The sequence below is a fragment of the Rhinatrema bivittatum genome, chromosome 4 (genome assembly GCF_901001135.1).
Source record: "Rhinatrema bivittatum chromosome 4, aRhiBiv1.1, whole genome shotgun sequence".
Taxonomy (NCBI): Eukaryota; Metazoa; Chordata; class Amphibia; order Gymnophiona; family Rhinatrematidae; genus Rhinatrema; species Rhinatrema bivittatum.
Genome location: NC_042618.1, coordinates 325,076,473 through 325,096,311, shown reverse-complemented (window position 1 = coordinate 325,096,311; position 19,839 = coordinate 325,076,473). Strand labels below are relative to the sequence as shown.

The 19,839-nt window shown below is 41.3% G+C and overlaps 1 protein-coding gene across 6 annotated transcripts in view; it reads right to left on the bottom strand.

The window, feature by feature from the left end:
• The window catches only part of STX8 (syntaxin 8), a 604,909-nt gene that overhangs the window by 508,128 nt on the left and 76,942 nt on the right, over positions 1-19,839 (bottom strand). For all 6 annotated transcript variants that reach the window (XM_029600328.1, XM_029600329.1, XM_029600323.1 and 3 more), the window contains 2 exons: positions 13,249-13,343; positions 7,320-7,430 (listed from right to left, as the gene is read on the bottom strand). In XM_029600328.1, the coding sequence (XP_029456188.1) occupies positions 7,320-7,430; positions 13,249-13,337 (200 nt within the window). In that variant the 5' untranslated portion in view covers positions 13,338-13,343. The remainder of the gene's footprint in view (positions 1-7,319; positions 7,431-13,248; positions 13,344-19,839) is intronic.

Below are 19,839 nucleotides of genomic sequence, written 5' to 3'. Positions count from 1 at the left end.
TGCTTCCTATTTGTACTCATCCTCTCTTTTTAACACCACTTTCTCCCCATGCACACATACCCTATCTTTCTCTGAATGGAAAGCTAGAGGTATTTCTCAGGTAGATCATATCCTCTCAAATGGTAAAATAATACCTTTTGATGATTTGCATGTTACCCGTGGCCTTCCTTACTCTGAATTCTTATCCTATCTTCAGATTGCCCACTTTTTAGCTACTATACAGAAGAAATCGCTGTTGTCCCCTGATAGATCCCTCTTTGAGGGGTATTGCTCCCAACCCCACTTGGTTAAGGGCCTGATATAAAAAATTTATAAATACCCGGATAAAGAACATGCTTCCCCACATAGTTGCTTAGGAACGGGATTTAGGCACATCGCTCTCTGAAGAACAGTGGTCTTTGATTTTTTTTGAGGACCAAGTCTGTCTCAATTTCTTCCTCTATAATTGAGCATTGCTATAAAGTTCTTTTTAGATGGTATCTGACACCTCTTCGCCTAAGCAAGTTCAATCCCAAAATCAGTGAGATGTGCTGGTGTAATTGCTTATTGCCAGGTTCCTTTCTCCACATGTGGTGGGACTGAAAACATATTCAACGCACCTGGCAGCAATTATCCATCCTCATTTCAAAAATTCTAAATATTCCCATTCAATTAACGATAATGCATGCGCTCCTCCATTTGCAAGATGAGGCTCTTCCATCTCCCACCCAAACTTTTATTCAGCACTGCTGTATTGCCATGAGGATGGAGATTGCTGCCTCTTGGAAAAGACCACATGCCACTACTATCCAAGAAGTTTAAAAGCAATTAGATAACACTTGTACAATATATAAAATTACAGCGGCCAAACACCATAGGTTGGGCAAGTTCCATCTAGTCTGGACACCTTACTTAACCTGGAGACAGGCACACCCTACATATTGCACTCCTCCAGCTTGCAACCCAGCGCATTAATGGTGGTTCTCTTCATTCATGTCTTCCGCACCTCTATTGGTTTATCATGAGTGAACTCCTGTGTATATCGATATTTACATTAATTCATACAACTCGATGTTTGGAACTGCAGCATGTGGGGGGGGGGGGGGATTTCGTTCATAGAATTTAAATGCTGTCCTTGGAACTTGTTGATGTATAATCTTTGATGATATGTTGTGCATGGTTTGTTATCTTTTTCACGGATTGCAATAAAAATTATAAATTATAAAAAAAAAGAACCCTAATATCCAGGCGGCACTACCAGGTATATACAGGCACTTATCAATCCAACACTTGCTTCAGCAGGAAAATATGGGACAGCTGCAAAGAAGAGCTTTCGATCAAATAGACATGACTGAAAATTGTTTCCATTAAATAAAGTACATGTGGTTTACAAGTTTCTTTCTGGTCAACAGATTGCATTCATTTTTTTTAGGTTGAAAGTTTAAACATGCAGGACTCATTCTGGGTTCTGGTCTTACAATGACTCTTGCATCTGAAAAAAAACTGAAGAGGAGCTGAAGGGAAAAGACCAACATTTTCACTCTAAAAAAAATTCCGGTGTCATCTTGGTCATCACAGAACTATCAAAATAGTTTTGTTTAAATGAGGCAAATTGTAGAAAATGAAAAATATGATGTGTAGAAAGTCTTAGTGTGGCAAACCATTAAAGAATTCCGATACTGTATTCAGAACACAAGCAAGTCTTGCTTAAGACATCCCAGATTATTAAAAAAAAAAAAAGTCCTACAATGAAAAATACTGAACTTGATAGATCAAATTATCTTGTTGACTAGAGACTCACCAAGCCAGAAAGAATTATTTGAGAGCAAGGAACAGGAAATGCACATAAAGGAATTTAATTTCCAAGGTACAAATAGAATATTTCCATGGCAGGGAAATGCAGACCTTTAAAACCATACAGGAGACATTGCTTGAAGGGTCAGGGACACAAACTGCAATAAAGAATATTTCTTGGCAAAGACATTCTCATAGTGTTTATTTGCATAATAAACCCTGGTCACATTGCTTAACTTAATTTCAACTTGCCAGACACTCCTACACGTCAGGAAAAGGTTGTCATTTTTAAGCCAACGGGATTTGCTGTTTTTCTAAAGCTACAATATTCCTCCTATCATTGCATCAATACTTGGGTGTGTGAACGCCACACAGAGAAATATTAATCTTATTAGATATGGCTCAAAAGCTCAATGATGCTGTAACCATGAAAATGCAGAAAAAGGTAAATTCTTCCAACTTCCTTTATCTATCTAGGCCTGTGCAAGACACTGTAAAATGGTCAGGGGTAGCACAGTCCTAAGTAAGAAAGTCTTTAAGACCTCAATACCATTTGCAGACTGTTGAGATAACTCCATTTGGTGAAGATCACATTCAGAATGCTTGGTAAACTGATAAAGCACTGCATGGCAATCATCTTAGCATTCAGAGTGTAAAGGTTAAGAAACCAATGATATCTTGGCTCAAGGATTACAGACCACGGGGTTATAAGCCTGTCTCAAAGTGTTCATGGCTTCTAAGTTGTAGTGGTGTAACTTTGCTTTATGAAGGGCAAATTCTTAAGGTCGCCCTTTAATGTTGCCATGCATGTAACTGTTTCTCCAATAGTTTTGGTGAAGAAGGATGCCAACAACACTTGATAAGTAGTGGTACGATGTAAGACAAAAGCATCCTTTTATAATCCAACAGATTCTCACTAAGCAGCACTTCTTCATTATATAGGAAATAGGAAATGTCCTGCATTCTAGTGAAGTACTATTCTAGGGCTTTCGCATCAACATCCCTCTAAGACACACACACACATATAGAGTAGTCATGTATGCTGCACAGGGCACAGCAGGGATCATGGGAGCCTGTCCCATAGCTGACAACTCTAATGTCTATGCCAACGCCACGAGCACATTTAAAACTTGTGGGACAGCACTTCCTAGCTACTGATCTCAAAATGCACAAGATCAAAAGGCTGGAAGGGTCAGCCCACAAGTTTTGGATGTGCATGCAGCGTGGGCACAGATGGGATAGAGCAGTTGGCAGCCAAGGAACAGGCTCCCACCTCTGTTAGGTTACCTGAGAGAGGAGAAGAGATGGATGCTTGGAAAGAATGAAGGAAGGACAGAGGCAGCAGAATGTATGCTGGGAAAGGTGGAGAGAGGCGGCAGGGAAGCAAATGCACAAGAGGTGGAGGAAAGAATGGAGTGTGCATGCTGGGGAAGGAGAAAAAGCAGAGGGAGGAAGAGGCAGGAAGGCAAGATGCTGGAGAAAATGAAAATGGAGGGCTGATGGCAGCAAGAAGTAAACAGAAAGGGAGACTATTTGGATGAAAATGGATATAAAGATAAGGAATTAGGAAGAGGCAAAAAAAAAAAAGAATCAAAAAGTAGGAGAGAGGAAAACAGTGGAGTGGTAAATTGGAGGGCTGAAAAATGTCAGAAAAGCTAGGAGAGGAGTAAAAACAGGATAATGAAGAGAAGAATGATGGACACCAAGAAGAGAAAGAGGACGAGAACATGGGAAAAAGATGGAGCTAGGGATGGTGATGCTGCCAGTGTCATGGTTAAAAAAAAAAGGGGGGGGGGATGGGGGAAGAGGCACAAAATGAGGATTCGTCCCCTGCCCCCATCTCATTGCAACCACAGTAGTGCGCACCCGAACACACCTGGTAACATTCTTACAGGGAACACTGCGCCTTCCTGCTGTATGACTCAGAGTAACCATTACATCTTGTTTGGTAAAGGAAGAATTTACTACTACTACTTTGTATTTGTAGTAGCTCTGCTCCACATTAAGCAATGACACCAAAAAAAAAAAAAAATTAAGTTCACAGAGAAAATAATTTGAGCTGTCTGCTCAAACTGGAGAGTCACCTGCTGAAACAGTGGATGAGATCACAATAGCTTAAGATAGCTTTGATATTAAACAAGCAAGGCTAAAGAAAGCAGAGTGCAGAAATCAGCTACTACCTGCTGAGCTGTTTCCATAAACTGGGAAATTTTGTTATGTGAGACTACACTTTATTTCTGTTTGCACTGACTTATCTATCAGCATCAGGAAAGGAAAAAGGAAATTATCCTTTTATGTTTTAATGCGGTTTAGTTAATTTGTTTTCAGTTGATTGGGCTATAGTCAGTATATCATGACCTCAGGGAGAAGTGGGGGGGGGGGGGGGGGGTGTTGGTTTTCTACCAGCATACGTTGACTGTACAGAATGATCAATGGATAAATTAATCCAAAAGAAAATTAGTATAAATTTAATGCACATAAAATAAATAGAAATGCATCCCAAAAAATAATAGAGAATAATATTGCCTAACATTAGAGGGAAAATATTACAGCTCATCAAAACAACTGAGACACTTCAGGAAGCTCTGCTTAGCATTTCAATTATTCACTCCTTGCTGTTAACAATATATTTTCTCATCTCCATGGTAAAGAGGTACAATAAAGGCTTGCATTACTGATATTCAAAATGGGCAGATTTACATTTTAATCCTAGAAGTGGGTGCTCAAGTAATCCAGAAAATAATGGATGTCTCCAATGTTGTTTATTCCGGGGTTAACAAAAAAAAAAAAAAAGTGATTCAAAAATAGAGCTGGGTAGTAACACTAACCTTACAAAAAATTTCAAGACTGTCAATTTACCAGCCAATATTTCTGTAAATTATATTTAATGTTAAAGCTGTTTATTAATACAGTAAAGAACAACAAACATTTGCGTGGCATATATTTGTTGCTTATTCATGCCAATTGAAACATAGAACATTTTAATTTTACAAATTTCCCATCCCCACATTCTACCCAAACATCCCTGAACATTTTCCCCAAGCAAGTGACAAAACCTCTCCTCCCCCCACCTTCCCTACCCAACCACCCAACTATCTGTTCAGATAAAGAAGTCTCCACCACACCACCTGAAGCTCCTCAAATACCCCAAGTGACAAATTACATTAAATGATTTAAACACAACTTACTAAGGCATCACAGAGCAGGCATTTAAACAAAAATTCTATACTAATACTGCAACTTATTGAGAAATGTACTTCATGCCCTAGGGACAAGCACCTGTACATAATCATTCTGTAAATTACATTTACATTAATAACCATGACCGTGATCCAAAAGGGAGGGCAAATTTCAAAGGCCATTTGCCCAGGCAAATGGTGTCTGAAAATTGCCATCCAGTTCCATGGCTCATGGTACCCATGTTTTTTTTATAGCATGGGTACTTTTGCCCACAGAGCGAAGCAGTTTTCCTGGGGGGGGGGGGGGGGGGGGGATGTTTAAATCCAGAGGGGAAAATGACCTGCGTAGAATGCACTTTCGAATCTACATGTGCTATTTTCTATGTTCCAGAAGAAAAAGTAGGTTCAAGTTTCTGCAGGTTCTATGCAGACACAGTGCAAGGCTCATGGGTAAGGTAGTGCTCATGGACTTTGAGTCAATGTGAGCAGTGTGAAAATTGTCTCCTTAAAAACATGCACAAAAATCAATATTCAGTTATCTTACACATGTACCAATATTGTATAAATATCTTTTCATCAACAAACATGAACACAGACTGAATAAATGGAAAACTATTGTTTACAGAATAACCCAGGAAACTGCACATTCAAGTGAACAGGTAACTATGAGCGTCACGTCTTTTGAACAAAGCCTCTATAGCAGGGGTGGGCAATTCCGGTCCTCGAGGGCTGCAAACCGGTTGGGTTTTCAGGATATCCCTAATGAATATGCATGAAAAAGATTTACATATGACTGAGGCAGAGTGCATGCAAATCTCTCTCGTGCATATTCATTAGGGATATCCTGAAAACCCAACCGGTTTGCGGCCCTCGAGGACTGGAATTGCCCATCCCTGCTCTATAGTCTTCAATGTTTTCCTTGTAGACTGTTTTAGCACCACAACCTCCCCGATTCCGAGTCAAATTCAGCCTGCCATTGAGTTTAATTTCCAGAATAATCTCAATATGCAAATTAACTATATGCTAGGACCACCACATACAAATCTATTTAACAAATATTCATTCTAAATATGCTGACAACATGATCTGTATGTGACAATTGAGGAACATAATTCACCATCCCCGCTTTACAGATGGAACAAGGGCCACTGAATTAGGGCTCCAGATTTCATGACTTTCAGCATTGTTTCAATTATACAGTCAAGAGGCCATGAGGTCCTTATTCAAACATTATCCAGCCAATAAAGTTAGATGGATAAACATATGCGGCCAACTTAGCCAAGATAATCAGTGGCATGGCTATGCTGCTGAATATACCCAGATGAATGAGTTAGCTGGACTTGTTCAATAACAGATCTAACTTATCTGGCTAACTTAGCCAGATAAGTATGATTACTACCACTTAGCAAGCTAAATTAGCCAGATAAGTAGCCACATCCTGAAATTCCTCCATCCCACCCACCACTTAGCCAGATAAACAGTTATCCAGCTAAGCAACCACCACTAAATGCAAATGCCGACCCTTAGCAGGGCAAATCCCAACTTATCCTGCTGTGGTGCTGAATATCAAGCCCCTTATGTATGGACATTGGGCCAGATTTTATAACATGCGTGCGCAGCCGCGCACATGTTATAAAATCCAGGGTCGGCGCAAGCAAGGGGGTGCGCAATTGTGCAACTTGCACACGCCGAGCAGCCTTCCTCCGTTCCCTCCGAGGCCGCTCCGAAATCGGAGCAGCCTTGGAGGGAACTTTCCTTCTGCCCCCCCGCACCTTCCCCTCCCTTCCCCATCTAACCTGCCCCCCAGCCCTAACTAAAACCCCCCCCCCGACCTTTGTTGAAGAAGTTACGCCTGCCTCCGGGCAGGCATAACTAGCACACACCGGCTCTCCATCCCCCGGCCCAGTGGCTCTCCATCCCCTCGGTCCCGCCCCTGAAACGCCTCCGGGCCGGCGCCCCGCCCCCGGACACCCATTTTTTCAAGCCCCGGGACTTACGCGCATCCCAGGGCATGTGCAGGGGGAGGCAGGGGTAGGTTTTCGGGGGTTGCGCACGTATCTTACGCGTGCAACCCTTTGAAAATCTACCCCATTCAGAAAATTATCTCATGAAGGATCCATTTAAGAGATTTTAAAAAAGTTTACATAGCTAAACTGGTATTGATCCAACAAAAGACATCAGACAACTTATCTTTATTTTTAAACAAAGGATAAATTCAAAACAATTTACATCCCTCCTATAAAATGTGGAACCAAAAACTAAATACAGCAAATCAATAAGCTAGAATGCATGAAATATTTTCAGAGGAACATGTCAAGAAAGAATTTAAACAAATCCCACATTTTAAAAACAGGCAATTCAACATACCTTATCAGATCAGGTTCTGTGCCTTCATTCTTATAAGATGCCTGAAGTTGTTTTTCTCGGGTGAGAAGATCATCCACTAAATTTTGCCTCCTGTCTCCCTCAAGTTGTGTTCTTCCAGCATCGAGTTAAGGCACAATACAATTATAAAGTACAATTATAAGACTAGTCCCCTTAGATTCGGGAATCCAGCTACAGTTGCCAGGAGCTGGACTCCATTGCCCCAATGTAGCTCAGCAGCACAACATGGCTACATAGCGAATGATAGCAGATAAAGATCAAAATGGCTCATCTAGTCTGAGCATTTGATTTTCATGCACATTGTAAATATGTATGTATGTTCCCCTATACAACCAACACCAGCTCCTCTATCCACATCTTCTGATGAACCTCCCCCACCCCCAACCCTAAGATTCCATATTCTCCCCAAGCATGCCCAAAATCTGTTATAATGATGGCCTCCATTTCTGCTAGTAGTCCCCATTCATGTTAAAACCTGGCCCCACCAGATTCATTGAAGCTTGGGTTTATCTATGGTCCCTCAATTCAGTTCCCAGCCTTCCTGGAGGTCCAATTCAATTACAGTACTGCTGTTTAGCATTGTAACCATCATTTCATGCAGGTTAGCTGAATGCTCTCTAGGAAGCACAACTCATTGCCAATGATGCTTTTGGGCAATCTTCAACCCAGCTAGATGGGCTCCACCCAGCCTCCTATGCAATAGGAGGTGTATGGCCACATTTATAAGATGAGGGAGGTTTGTTTGTTATGCACAAGATAAAAAAAAAATAAACACCGTCTCGATATTATTTATTTGAAATAAGTGAAATGAACTTGAAGTGAATTTGAAGTAAGTGAAATGAACATATAAATTACACGAATATAAAATAATAAATCAAACATTTACATAAATAAGCAGGCAAAGAAAAAAAAGATTACAAATCTAAAATATCACACTAAAAACATAAGGCAGAATGAAAATAAAATACAAATCATCTACCATAATATTTATATAATATTTCAGTGGGATTTTATTAAATGTAAATTGCTTTAAACTTTGACTAAGCGATTTATAAATTATTTATTTATTTATTTAAAACTAAGAAGAAAATGAGCATAACTGATCCAGCAAAAGACAACACACAACCTATTCAGGGACCTGGTGAATGGGAACTTTACCTGAAAATTTGGGGAACTTAGCCGAGTACGTATTTTGCTAAACATGGAGAAATTACTACTTACCTGATAATTTCCTTTTCTTTAGTACAGACAGGTGAATCCAGAACCAATGAGTTATGTACCTCTACCAGTAGATGGAGATGGAGCAAAGTTGACTTCACGGTATATATATATATATATATATATATATATATATATATATATATATATATATATATACACACACCCCTGCAGTGACATCAGTCCGCCAGTATTCTTTGCAAAAGCCAACTGTGGACAAACTAACAAAACTTGATTATTAACAGATAACCATTCCAGCACTCAGCCAACAGGAAAACACTGAGCTCAGACAAAGAGTGTAATAACACTAGTCTAGGGACTGGATTGACACTTATCAGTACTCCCTGGAACATACAGCCATGCAAGAGGACAATAGCACAACCAGTCGGCAGCCAAGGGAATCATTCTGCCCAACATGGGCCATGGGGGAAAGGCATACAGTAGCTTACCCTCCAGCCACTCCTGCACGAGAGCATCAATGCTCAAGGACTTTTGGTCTCTCCTGCGACTGAAGAAGTGATGAAACTTCATATTTCAAGAAGTCACCAGCAGGTCCAGAAACGGAAGGCCCCAGCGATCCACTTATTTGACAACTCCCATTCTCCTGTATCCAGACTCTGTCTGCTGAGAAAGTCAGCTCTTACATTGTCTTTTCCCACAGTGTACGAGGCTGAGATCTCCTGAAGATGCACTTCTGCCTATTTTTTCGGCTCCACAGGCTTTGTTCAGACACCAGTGATTTTCATGTTCAAGCCGAACACCTACACAACAGATTTTTAGAAAGAGGTTATCCTGCTCGCGTCATTCGCAGAGCACATAAGAGGGCAACATTTTCAGACAGGACACAACTGTTACAATACAAACAACGCAATGAAACTCCAAGTTTAATTTGTGTTCTTCAATATACAGAGCTCACATCATACATCAAACAAGCCATTATGAAGAACTGGCATGTACTCAGTCCACATTCATTCTTTTGAGAACCCCCCATGTTTGCATACACTCGTGGCTTGAACATCAAGCAAAGGGTAGTCAGAGCAGCTCCCCAAGTTCGCTCTGTTTCACAATCAGGTGGACAAACAGTATGTGGAAAATGTTCATTCTGTGGTTCAGCCATTGTAGGCTCCCGATGGAAAGATCCCTAAACAGGTTTCCAAATCACAAATAAACATGCAGTTAATTATAACACTGATTTTGTAATTTACGCGTTACAATGTCCATGCGACAAAATCTATGTAGGATGCATACGGCGCAAAATCCGCATCAGACTCATCGAGCATCGAAGCAGAATCAACAATAGAGACATCAAAGCCCCTTTGGTACAACACAGCATTCTACACGCACACTCATTCGATGACTACAAATGGATCATCCTTGAACACATTCCCCCCCATTGGAGAGGAGGAGATAGATCGTCACAGTTGAATTACAAAGAAAATCGTTGGATTTTTCATTTACATGCCACTGAACCATTTGGGCTAAATGAAAAGGTCGAATGGTTCTCTCTCATCTGACAGCACTTCCAATATGGCTGTCTTTGCAACGTCATTTCCCTTATATGGATCAACTACCCCGACAATCATTTTTCAAAATGCCCGTCATCATGATGTCATTACCCTTTCATCTGAGGCACCATGGGAATCACCTTAGGAATTCTCAACTGGGGCAGGGACCATTTGGTATCACCACAGGAGAGCGGGGGCAAATTAAATTTCCTTCTTCATTCTCCTTCTAAAACTTGAAGCAATCCCCAGTAGGGAGATGCACATCCACCATCTGCTAGAGACGGAGAATACTGGTGAGCTGAAGTCACTGCAGGGGTATATGTACTGTGATGTCAGCTTTGCTCCAACTCCATTTGCTGGTAGAGGTGCATAACCCACTGATTCTAGATTTATCTGTCTGGACGCTAAGAAACTTCCTTTTAAACTATGTTACTCAGGATGATTTCCTATTGCAAGCTTATGATTTTCTTTTCTTTTTTTTTTTTTGTGGTTGGCAGTAATTCCTCCTTCCAGCTGAAAATCAGACCCTGACTGGGATCCTGGCGCTATGATCTTTCATTTGCAACTATAAAAGGATTTTCCCCCTATTTTAATAGGCCCACTCTTCCATTGCAGCAACGGTCCTGAGGCTGGGAGTCATGCACTATGGGCACCAGGTGTCACCCTTAACAATGAGCATGACTCCTTCCCACCCCTATTCCTGGGGATGGTGTACGCTGCCTCTGCAGTATCCTCAGCTCCAGGTGACCTGGGGTGTGAAAAACCCAATCAGATAATCAAATTGGGAACCCTCCATATGGCAGCAAGCAGTATTACTACTACGTCACCGAACCAGCCATGCCTTTGTTTTTTGGAACCAAAATGCTCACCCAAAAGAGGACATGCCAATCTCAACAGGCCATATTACCCTGTATCTTTGGCATTACAAGATATTTCCTGCAAGGGTAACAGTTTCCATTATGAACTTTGTTGCTAGTTAATATCTGACATATAGGCGTACTGTATAATACATACATACTTTAGGCCATTATTATAAATAATGAGTCAATGGGAAGAACAAGGACCAAAAATGTTGCATGGAACAAAGCAAAAGGTCGAGAGCTCTGCTGCCTCTGAAAAAGGCACTATTGCTTGCTGAAGAACCAAAATGTTTCAATTATGGGGAACACTATGCTATAGGCCTAAAAAATGCGGATAAAGGTATACTGTGCAGCTAAGAGCTTACAAGCTCTTCAAATTAATTGGGTTTCCATCCTTTTACACTTTGATCTATATCCACAACAATGTTTTAAGGCACATTGCTTAGTTCAATTTTATTTGTAACTAGTGGTACCCGGCCACGCGTTGCAGTGGCAGAGTCAGGTTCTTTACCCTCCCTTCCCCTTGCTCATTTACCTCAGTCACTTATCATCCTCCCCCTTGGTCACTCACCCCCGCTTCCTTCCCCTGTCCCCACTCCAACTCTCTCCCCTCACACTCACCTCTCCCCTCATTCTCCCTCCCCTGACACTCACCTCCCCCCTCATTCTCCCTCCCCTCACTGTCACCTCCCCCCGCCTACTGCCTACCCTTCAGATCAGAAAACCTTTGTCTTTCTATTTCTGTGGGAACCCCCCACCCCAAAAAAAAACACAAACCCAATCCCAACCCTTTAAATCAAATAATAACCCCCCACCCTCCTGCCCCCTCCCAAGATCTGGGAAATTAAAATTGTTGGTGCTACCTGTGGTCTGTCCCTGGGCGTCTGTATGCGTTATGTAGCCAAATAGGGGAGTGCCTAACCAAATTTGCACTTCCAAATTTGTTTTGTGGTCTGGGGAGGGCTATTTTGGTGCGTTCCCGAGATTGTGCAAGTTTAGTGTATGTATTTGTGTGTGAACCTCCCCCTTCCCCCAAAAAACAACCCTATGAGAAAAGTTCTCTTAAACTAACCACCCACACTCTCCTGCCCCCCTCCCCCAGCCATGCGAAAAACAGTAGCCCACCTCCCTGCCCCCCCCCCAGAGTTGCTGAATGAATGAAACCTGCCCCCCCCTCGTGACCCCTCCCCAAGATGTTCACAATAAATTCATCACCACCCCCCACCCTCCAGACCCCCCGAGACCTGATAAAAATGTCAGTCGGTGGAGCAGGCGTTCAGGAACGGTCCGGGAGCGATGTATTGGTGTTGGTCCATCGGCTGCGAGCACTGAAACGGGTTCCGACGGCCCTTTGCTCTTACTATGTCAGTGGGGTGGAGCAATGGCAGCGGTAGGTCCTCTGACATAGTAAGGGCAAAGGTCTGCTGGCTGCCAGTCCTGAAAATGGCACCGAGGGGCCCTCGCCCTTACTATGTCACATGGGCTACTGCCGCCATTGGTGTCCCCGAGTGGCATAGTAAGGGAAAGAGCCGTCGGCGCCATGTTGATTGCTGGCAGCTGATGGCCATAGTGCAGGAGATGTGTTCCGGACCGGTCCTGGCCCCCCGCTGGAGCCTTCCGGATTTCTGTCATGTTTTGTGTGTGTTGTGAGGGCCTGGGAAGTAAATAAATTTGGCATGTGTGTGGGGGGTGTGAAGAGTGTGGTTTTGTGTGTGTTGGGAGGCTGTGGGAAGTAAATCAATTTGGCATGTGTGTGGGGGGCGTGAGGAGGGTGGTGAGTATATTTTATGTGAAACATGGATGTGAAACGTTTTATGTGAAACGTGGATGTGAAACGTGGACCTGGACTGGCGAAATGATTAGTGTAGCGTGTGTTAGTGTAAGGTGTAACAGATGGCGCTTACGTCCAGCAGATGTCGCTGTTTTCTGGAAAAAAATTTTAAACCTATTTTACCTGTCACAGGTGTGACATATCTGTAATGTAAGTACAGAAGAACCTTCCTGTATGTGAAATGAAGGTTGTGTCCAAATTTGAAAGCAATCGGTTCAGTGGTTTCTGAGATTAGCGATTTTGTCCAAACTATTTAACATTTTTATTTATATAGATTTGCAGTTTATAAAAATGTTTAAATAAATAAAATATCTAAGTAACAAAACAAATTAATCAAATAAATTCAATTTAAAATATTGCTCAAGGCTACGAGACAAAATTGTGAACCTAGGGCAAATTAATTAGCTTCATGGACAGACAGCTGGACACAGTTTTTTGTTTTTTTTTTTAAGAGAAAGAAGATAGAACACCAAGACACCATTTACAAGCAAGGATACATCTGGCGTGTTGAAACAGCTCTCAGCAATGAATCTTTCAGATATTCGATCTTTTCTTTGAGATTTTGCAAGAGGGTTCTTAATGCCATATTCACCTGAAGGAAAAAAACCATACAAAAAGATGTCTGCTGTACATTCAAACCCTCACAAACACCCATGCACCACAAAGCATCAGCGCTGCATGCTGTGGACACCAGTATCCAGATAACTATTAAAGCAGTAATGCTATGCAGAAGACTTAAAATACTGACTTGTGCATTTCTTCTTTGGATTCTCTTTTCTTGTCCTAGTTTAATTCATATTCAAAGCATTCTCGCTACCTCCCCGGAATTTATCAGTGTTTATTACAACTATAATGGAGATACAATCACTATTACACATAACTCATTGTTTTTCTGGATAAATATTCAGGTTTATTTTGTGGGACAGAAGTGTAAAGCATGGCCAGGCCTCTGCTCCTATGCTGGTCAGAGATCTGAAGGTTGGGAAAGAAAGACCAGAGATCATACTGGTTTGTGTGAGTGGAAAACTCCAGGGGCTGTGTGTTGCATTACAAAATTAAGGTGAAAATCAGTAAAAATAAAAACAGGGACTTTTTTCTGTAAAAACAGGTTAAACTGAAAATGAAAGGTCCTGTTTTTAAATACATAACTAATGATTTCTAAACATTTCCTTCCCAGAGCTCATTCTTCACCTGTTCATGTAAATTGTAAAAGTATGAACACACCAAGTACCATGACGACCTGCATGGAGTTCTGATAAGGATAAGCATGTAAGTTTCATAAAGTGCAAATGACTTAAGGAGGAAGATCTGAAACAAAAGAATATCAAATGACAGCAAACAGAGACTGCCAGGACCATTTAGTCTGCCCATTCCTGATGCAATGCAGGGTCTTTTTTCTGATGCAGTACAGGATCTCAAGTTTTAATGTCATATCCTCTACATAAGGATCTGGTTAGGGGACATATGTCTTTACCGAAATGACGGCAGCTGGCCATTAGAGGGAGATTGAGAAACCAGAGAGAAATAGATATCACTCTTCAGCAAAGCCTGCTGGGAGATTTAGTTAAGGAAATTTGGCCTTAAGGGACAGGTGAAAGCAATTACGAAAAAGAAAGTAGAAAAGCAAACAGTTGGCAGGTGACCAATAAGAGAAACAGACTGACCCCCATCAGGAAGAGACACATCAGTCTCTGGATCAGACATCCCAAGAGCTGGTAGGGAGTTTCCATTTAAGAAGCCAGCTGGTAGTAGCTTTAATCAGTTTGCCAGTATACAGAAGAAGGGCTTGCTTTCTGACTGTGCTTAATTATGTGGGCTGGTATGTAAACCCTTATGTGTATACAGCAAATTTACTTATCATAAGCGGGGTTCTCCATAATCAGCAGGATGGATTATCCATGACATGCAACATAGGTGACATCATCTGATTGCACCAAATGGACTGTTTTTCTCCTAGCAAAGTTTTTGCTCTGCTGATAATGTGCGGGAGCTCCCATGCAGGTGCTGCCTCATCAGCCCCCTCAGTTGGTCATAGAGCTGAGCTTTAGTTCAGTAGTTTACTATCCAGGGAGGTGTGCGGATATCAAGCACGGATAATTCATCCTGCAGTCTATGGAGAACACTGTTCACAGTAAGTAATCTTGTTTTCGCCATCAATAAACAGGGTTGAATTAGCCATGACATGCAGATAATCCCAAGCTGAGAGTTGCAGTGGAGCAATTACTTAAAAAGCAAGCTAAACCCCACCATGGAGTGTAGACTACTAGGTGAACAAGCTGCACAAAAAACTGCTTGTCCAAATTTACTATCACTTTTTGATAAATTGTTCAGGTAGTAATGGGACGTGAAGGTGTGAACTGACCATCAAATTGCAGCTTTGCAGATATCTAGGCATAATTCTCAGATGAGCCACTGAGGTAGCCATGGCTCTCACTTGATGAGCCTTGACATAGTCTGTGAGAGAGTAGCAATGGCGATACAGTCTGGTAGCCAGTTAGACAAAGCGCACTTGCCAACTGCTATGCCCAATCTGTTAAGATCATAAGAGACAAAACTTTGTGAGGCCTGATGACATGACTGAATTCTCTTTCGATAGTAAGTTAAGGCCCTTTTGCAATCCAAGGAATGTAGGGCATTCTCTCCATATGCATGTGGCCTGAGAAAGAATGTGGGCAACACAATGGCTTGATTTATATGAAAAGCCAAAACCACATTTTGGTACATACTTGAGGCGAATGCAGACCACCACTCTGTTGTAGAAAAGACTGCATATATGATGAAAAATGCATTAGTATCTGAAGTTCATGGACTCTTCTAGCCAACATAATAGCAACTAAAAATACTACTTTCCATGTGAGGAATTTCAAGGAGGCCAACGCCAATGGTTCATAAGGAGGCTTCATAAGCCGTGGCAATACTACACATATCCTATGGCACTGGTGGTTTGGCTACTGTAGGCCTCGAATGCTAGGGGTGTGCATTCGTTTTGAACAAATGCGCATTCCACAATGTATAGGTCCCTATTTGTTGCATTCATGGGTCAGCGAAATGCATGGCGAACCCCCACGAATGCAACGTATCATTACCGAATTTTTCCCTGTCTTAAGGAGCAAATTTAAACAAAACTAACTAAAACCCTCACCCTCCTGACCCCCCCCCCCCCCCCCAAGACTTGCCAAAAGTCCCTGGTGCGATCTCCTGCACTCGCGCCGTCGGCTGCCGGTATTCAAAATGGTGCCGATAGCCTTTGCCCTTACTATGTCACAAGGGCTACCGGTGCCATTGGTCGGCCCCTGTCACATGGTAGGAGCAATGGACGGCCGGCGCCATCTTGTGCTCCTACCATGTTTCAGGGGCCAACCAATGGCACCGGTAGCCCCTGTGACATAGTAAGGGCAAAGGCTATCGGCTCCATTTTGAATACCGGCAGCCGACGGCGCGAGTGCAGGAGATCGCTACAGGACCCATGGGGACTTTTGGCAAGTCTTGGTGGGGGGAGGGTCAGGAGGGTGTGGGGTTGTAGCTAATTAAATTTAAAGGGTTGGGGTGGGGGTTTTTTTTTTGTTTTTACAACTTTAATGGGAAACGAATACCGAATTCAACTAATGGACGGATCGGGTTTCCCCCCCATTGACCGAATGCAATGTATTTGGGTCCCGACGAATACCGAATCCAACGAATACTTTCCGTCTGCACATCCCTATCGAATGCCATAAGCTTGTCATGAATTTTGACACTAAAGGATGAATGGATATTGTTTTTCCATTCACTTGAATATGGTAAGCTGCTATGGCACAAAGATGCACTAAAACCAGAGGAAGACATGGAGAACCCCTATGGCAACAATTCCTGTGGTTCAAAAGCAAGCAGGTTCCGTGAGCTCTCTCAAAAAGCATTTCAGTTTAAAGTTGTAAGTCCTTTTGGTTGAAGGCTTCTTGGCAGAAACCAAAATGTCTTCAACTTCCATGGATAGGGATAGTGAAGCAATTAGTTACTGCTCAACATCCACGCTTTCAAGCTGAGAGAGGGAAGGTTCAGATGGTACACATGGCCCTCAATAATGTCAGATCAGGCTTCAGAGGAATCGGTGGGCTAATGGATAATTGAAAAGGGGATGAGAACCACACTTGTCTAATCCATGCTAGTACAATGAGTATCAAGTGAGTCTAATCTTTAAGTATCTTTTACACTATTCTAGCTATTAGTGGAAGTGGTGAAAAAGCATTCAGTAGATCTACATCCCATTTGAGCAGACATAAGAACATAAGAAATTGCCATGCTGGGTCAGACCTCCCCTCTGACACACCCTGGTCCGATCTCTCTTCCTTGCGTGTAACGTCAGCACGTCGATCAGAGCTCTGTCCGCACATGCGCAGTAGAGCTGCTCTCTACTTCGCATTTGTGGGCCGGTCAGAGCCCATTTATATTGTAGATACTTGAAGCCACTGACAAAGGTCTTCGTAGAGCTGGACATCTTTTTTGTCAGAAAACTGATGAATGCTATTGAGAAGCTGCCAAGGCAATGAGACAACATGAAAAAGTGTTGAGAAGTCAAAAAATTAAAAATAGCACAAAATATAAAGAGACTAAAACAGAGAGAAAAGGTCCTCATCTATGGGGTAGCTCAGACAAAAGAAGGACTGGGGAGGCTCACGAGGCAGCACCCGCATAGGAATTCCCACATATTCTCAGTAGAGCAAAACATCTATGAGCCAGAAGAAAAGGGTTCATTTGGTGTCACTGAATGACATCACACATGAAATGGCTAATTCAGCCCTGCTGGACGCTGGAAAACTAAAATAATTTGATGATTTAGACGTAGAACTGAGGTGTAAACTACTTAAATGAAAATAAAGAGGAACCATACCGTTGGCTAAAATGTTAATATTCTTTCTTTAATTTCCTCCCCTTTCAGATCCTAGTTATTTTTCCTTGTTTTTTGTAACTTTCTCACATCCTAAATATTGTTACAATGTTTTTATTTGTTAAGTTTCTTATTATATTTGATGTCGAATTGGGAAATGTTTCTACCATGTTACTCTCTGCAGTTATTCAGATTGTTAATTGTAAACCGGGTTGATGTGATTCATATCATGAAACTCGGTATAACAAAAATAATAAATAAATAAATAAATAAATATTTGGGAAGGAGACAAAAGTCAAGTCAAATCTACACCCCAAAACATTTACTGAGGGGAGCCCTTCCACAGATCCTCTGTGCTTATCCCAAGTTCTCTTTAGGGCATAATAATGGCCCATTTCAATGCACATTGTTACATCATCCTCACAGTAAGCCTGCACTTCATGTACTTCCCCTGACTGTACTCTGATCTTCGCTGGGCCTATCAGAAAAGCCAGCAAAGAAAGACAGCTGAAAATTACAATGGTCATAATGTATTTTGATAAATATTAGCCATCTCCCAAGAATGAATACTACTATTTAAGGTTTATGCACCTACAGCTAAATAATGTGAGATAATAGGTTCTGGTTGACAATTAAAATTTAGCTTTGAAAGAACAACAAAATGACTAGAGATGAAGTCTGTTTTCCAAGTCTTTCTTTCATATTTAACTCCTAAATTGGCTATTTTGAAAAATTTACTAAAGCTGAGTCCCTAAACAGAAACCTAAATTTAGATGCCTAAAAAGTAAATGGAATTATTTTTTACATTTATTTATATTCTACCTTTTGTGATTGGTCAGCCACCTCAAAGGATAGGGAAAAGGTTAGGTGCACTAAACATTTAACTTAGGGGCTTGTTTACTTTAGTATTTATGGGAAAAATGTTTAGTTAATTAACTCCTTAGGAATTTAACTAAGCAAATGAATAGCAGGAATACATTTAAGCTCCTAAATTTAGGTGAATTTTCAGCCAAAACATGCAGGACAAATTTGACTGAAAATAGGTACCTAATTTAAGGCCCTCAATTCAGGAGTTCAGGGGTTTTTTTTTAATATCAGCCTCAAAAACATTCATGACCCATCCATCTGCAAATTCAGAGGAAAAAAAAACATTCAGCATAAAGATAACATACTAGTCCCCATAAAAATGTAAATTTAGTCACAGCAAAACAAAAACAAATTCTGAAAATGCTGTTGTCAGCACCATTTTCACAGTCCAAAAAAAAAAAAAAAAAAAAAACCTGACTAATCAGATGTTTGCTGTTCAGTCCCACGTTCCTGTTATGACAGCAAACATTCCCAGGTGTTTTTGAACCTTGTGTATAATGAAAATATGTATTGGACATCTTGGAATGTTCTGCCAGTCAGTGATGAGTCTAGCTAGCCAGCCATTTCTACTTTTTAAATTTATTATTATTTTTTAAAATGAATCATATCTTCTGCAGTGGCCAAAGGAGAGGGATCAGCAGTTCTGTGACATCCTATGAATTGCACGGTTTTTTTTTCTGAGTACAACATGTTATATAACAGATGGTAAAGTACAACAGAAATCGGTAGGCGTTCATTATGTTGTGTATGTTGTGAAAACACACACATTTTATGATGGAACCCTTTCTGTTAGCTGAACCATGTCTTTCCTCTGTGTTTGCAAGTAGACTGAGAGTAGTTTACATTCAGAATGATTTGAAGGGTGTGTTTAATAATGCCAAAGAAGTTATAAGATTGATTGTATGCTCACACTTTTCAAATTGAAAACAGATTTCAAATTGAAAACAGGTAGATATAAGAAAGTCAAACGAACTTTAGGCAATACCTAGTTATTAGACAAATGTAATATACCTGTAATTAGCTTTTAAGAGTGGAGGAGTAGCCTAGTGGTTAGAGCAGTGGGTCGAGAATCAAGGAAGCCAAGGTTCAAATATTGCTTCATCCAGAAGCACCCTATTACCTTGGGCAAGTCACTTCATCCTCCATTGCCTTTTGACCAACTTAGGAGATCATTTACTAAAGGTTTTCTCCCATTTTGTGTCTATGGGAAAACTACTTAGTAAACACAGCCCTTACATTGTAAGCCCTCTGGGGCAGGAACTACCCACTGCACCTGAATGTAACTTGCTTTGAACTTGAGTTTGGAAAGTAGAGCAATCGACTCCAAAATCTTTTTATCAGCTCAATGTACTTGATC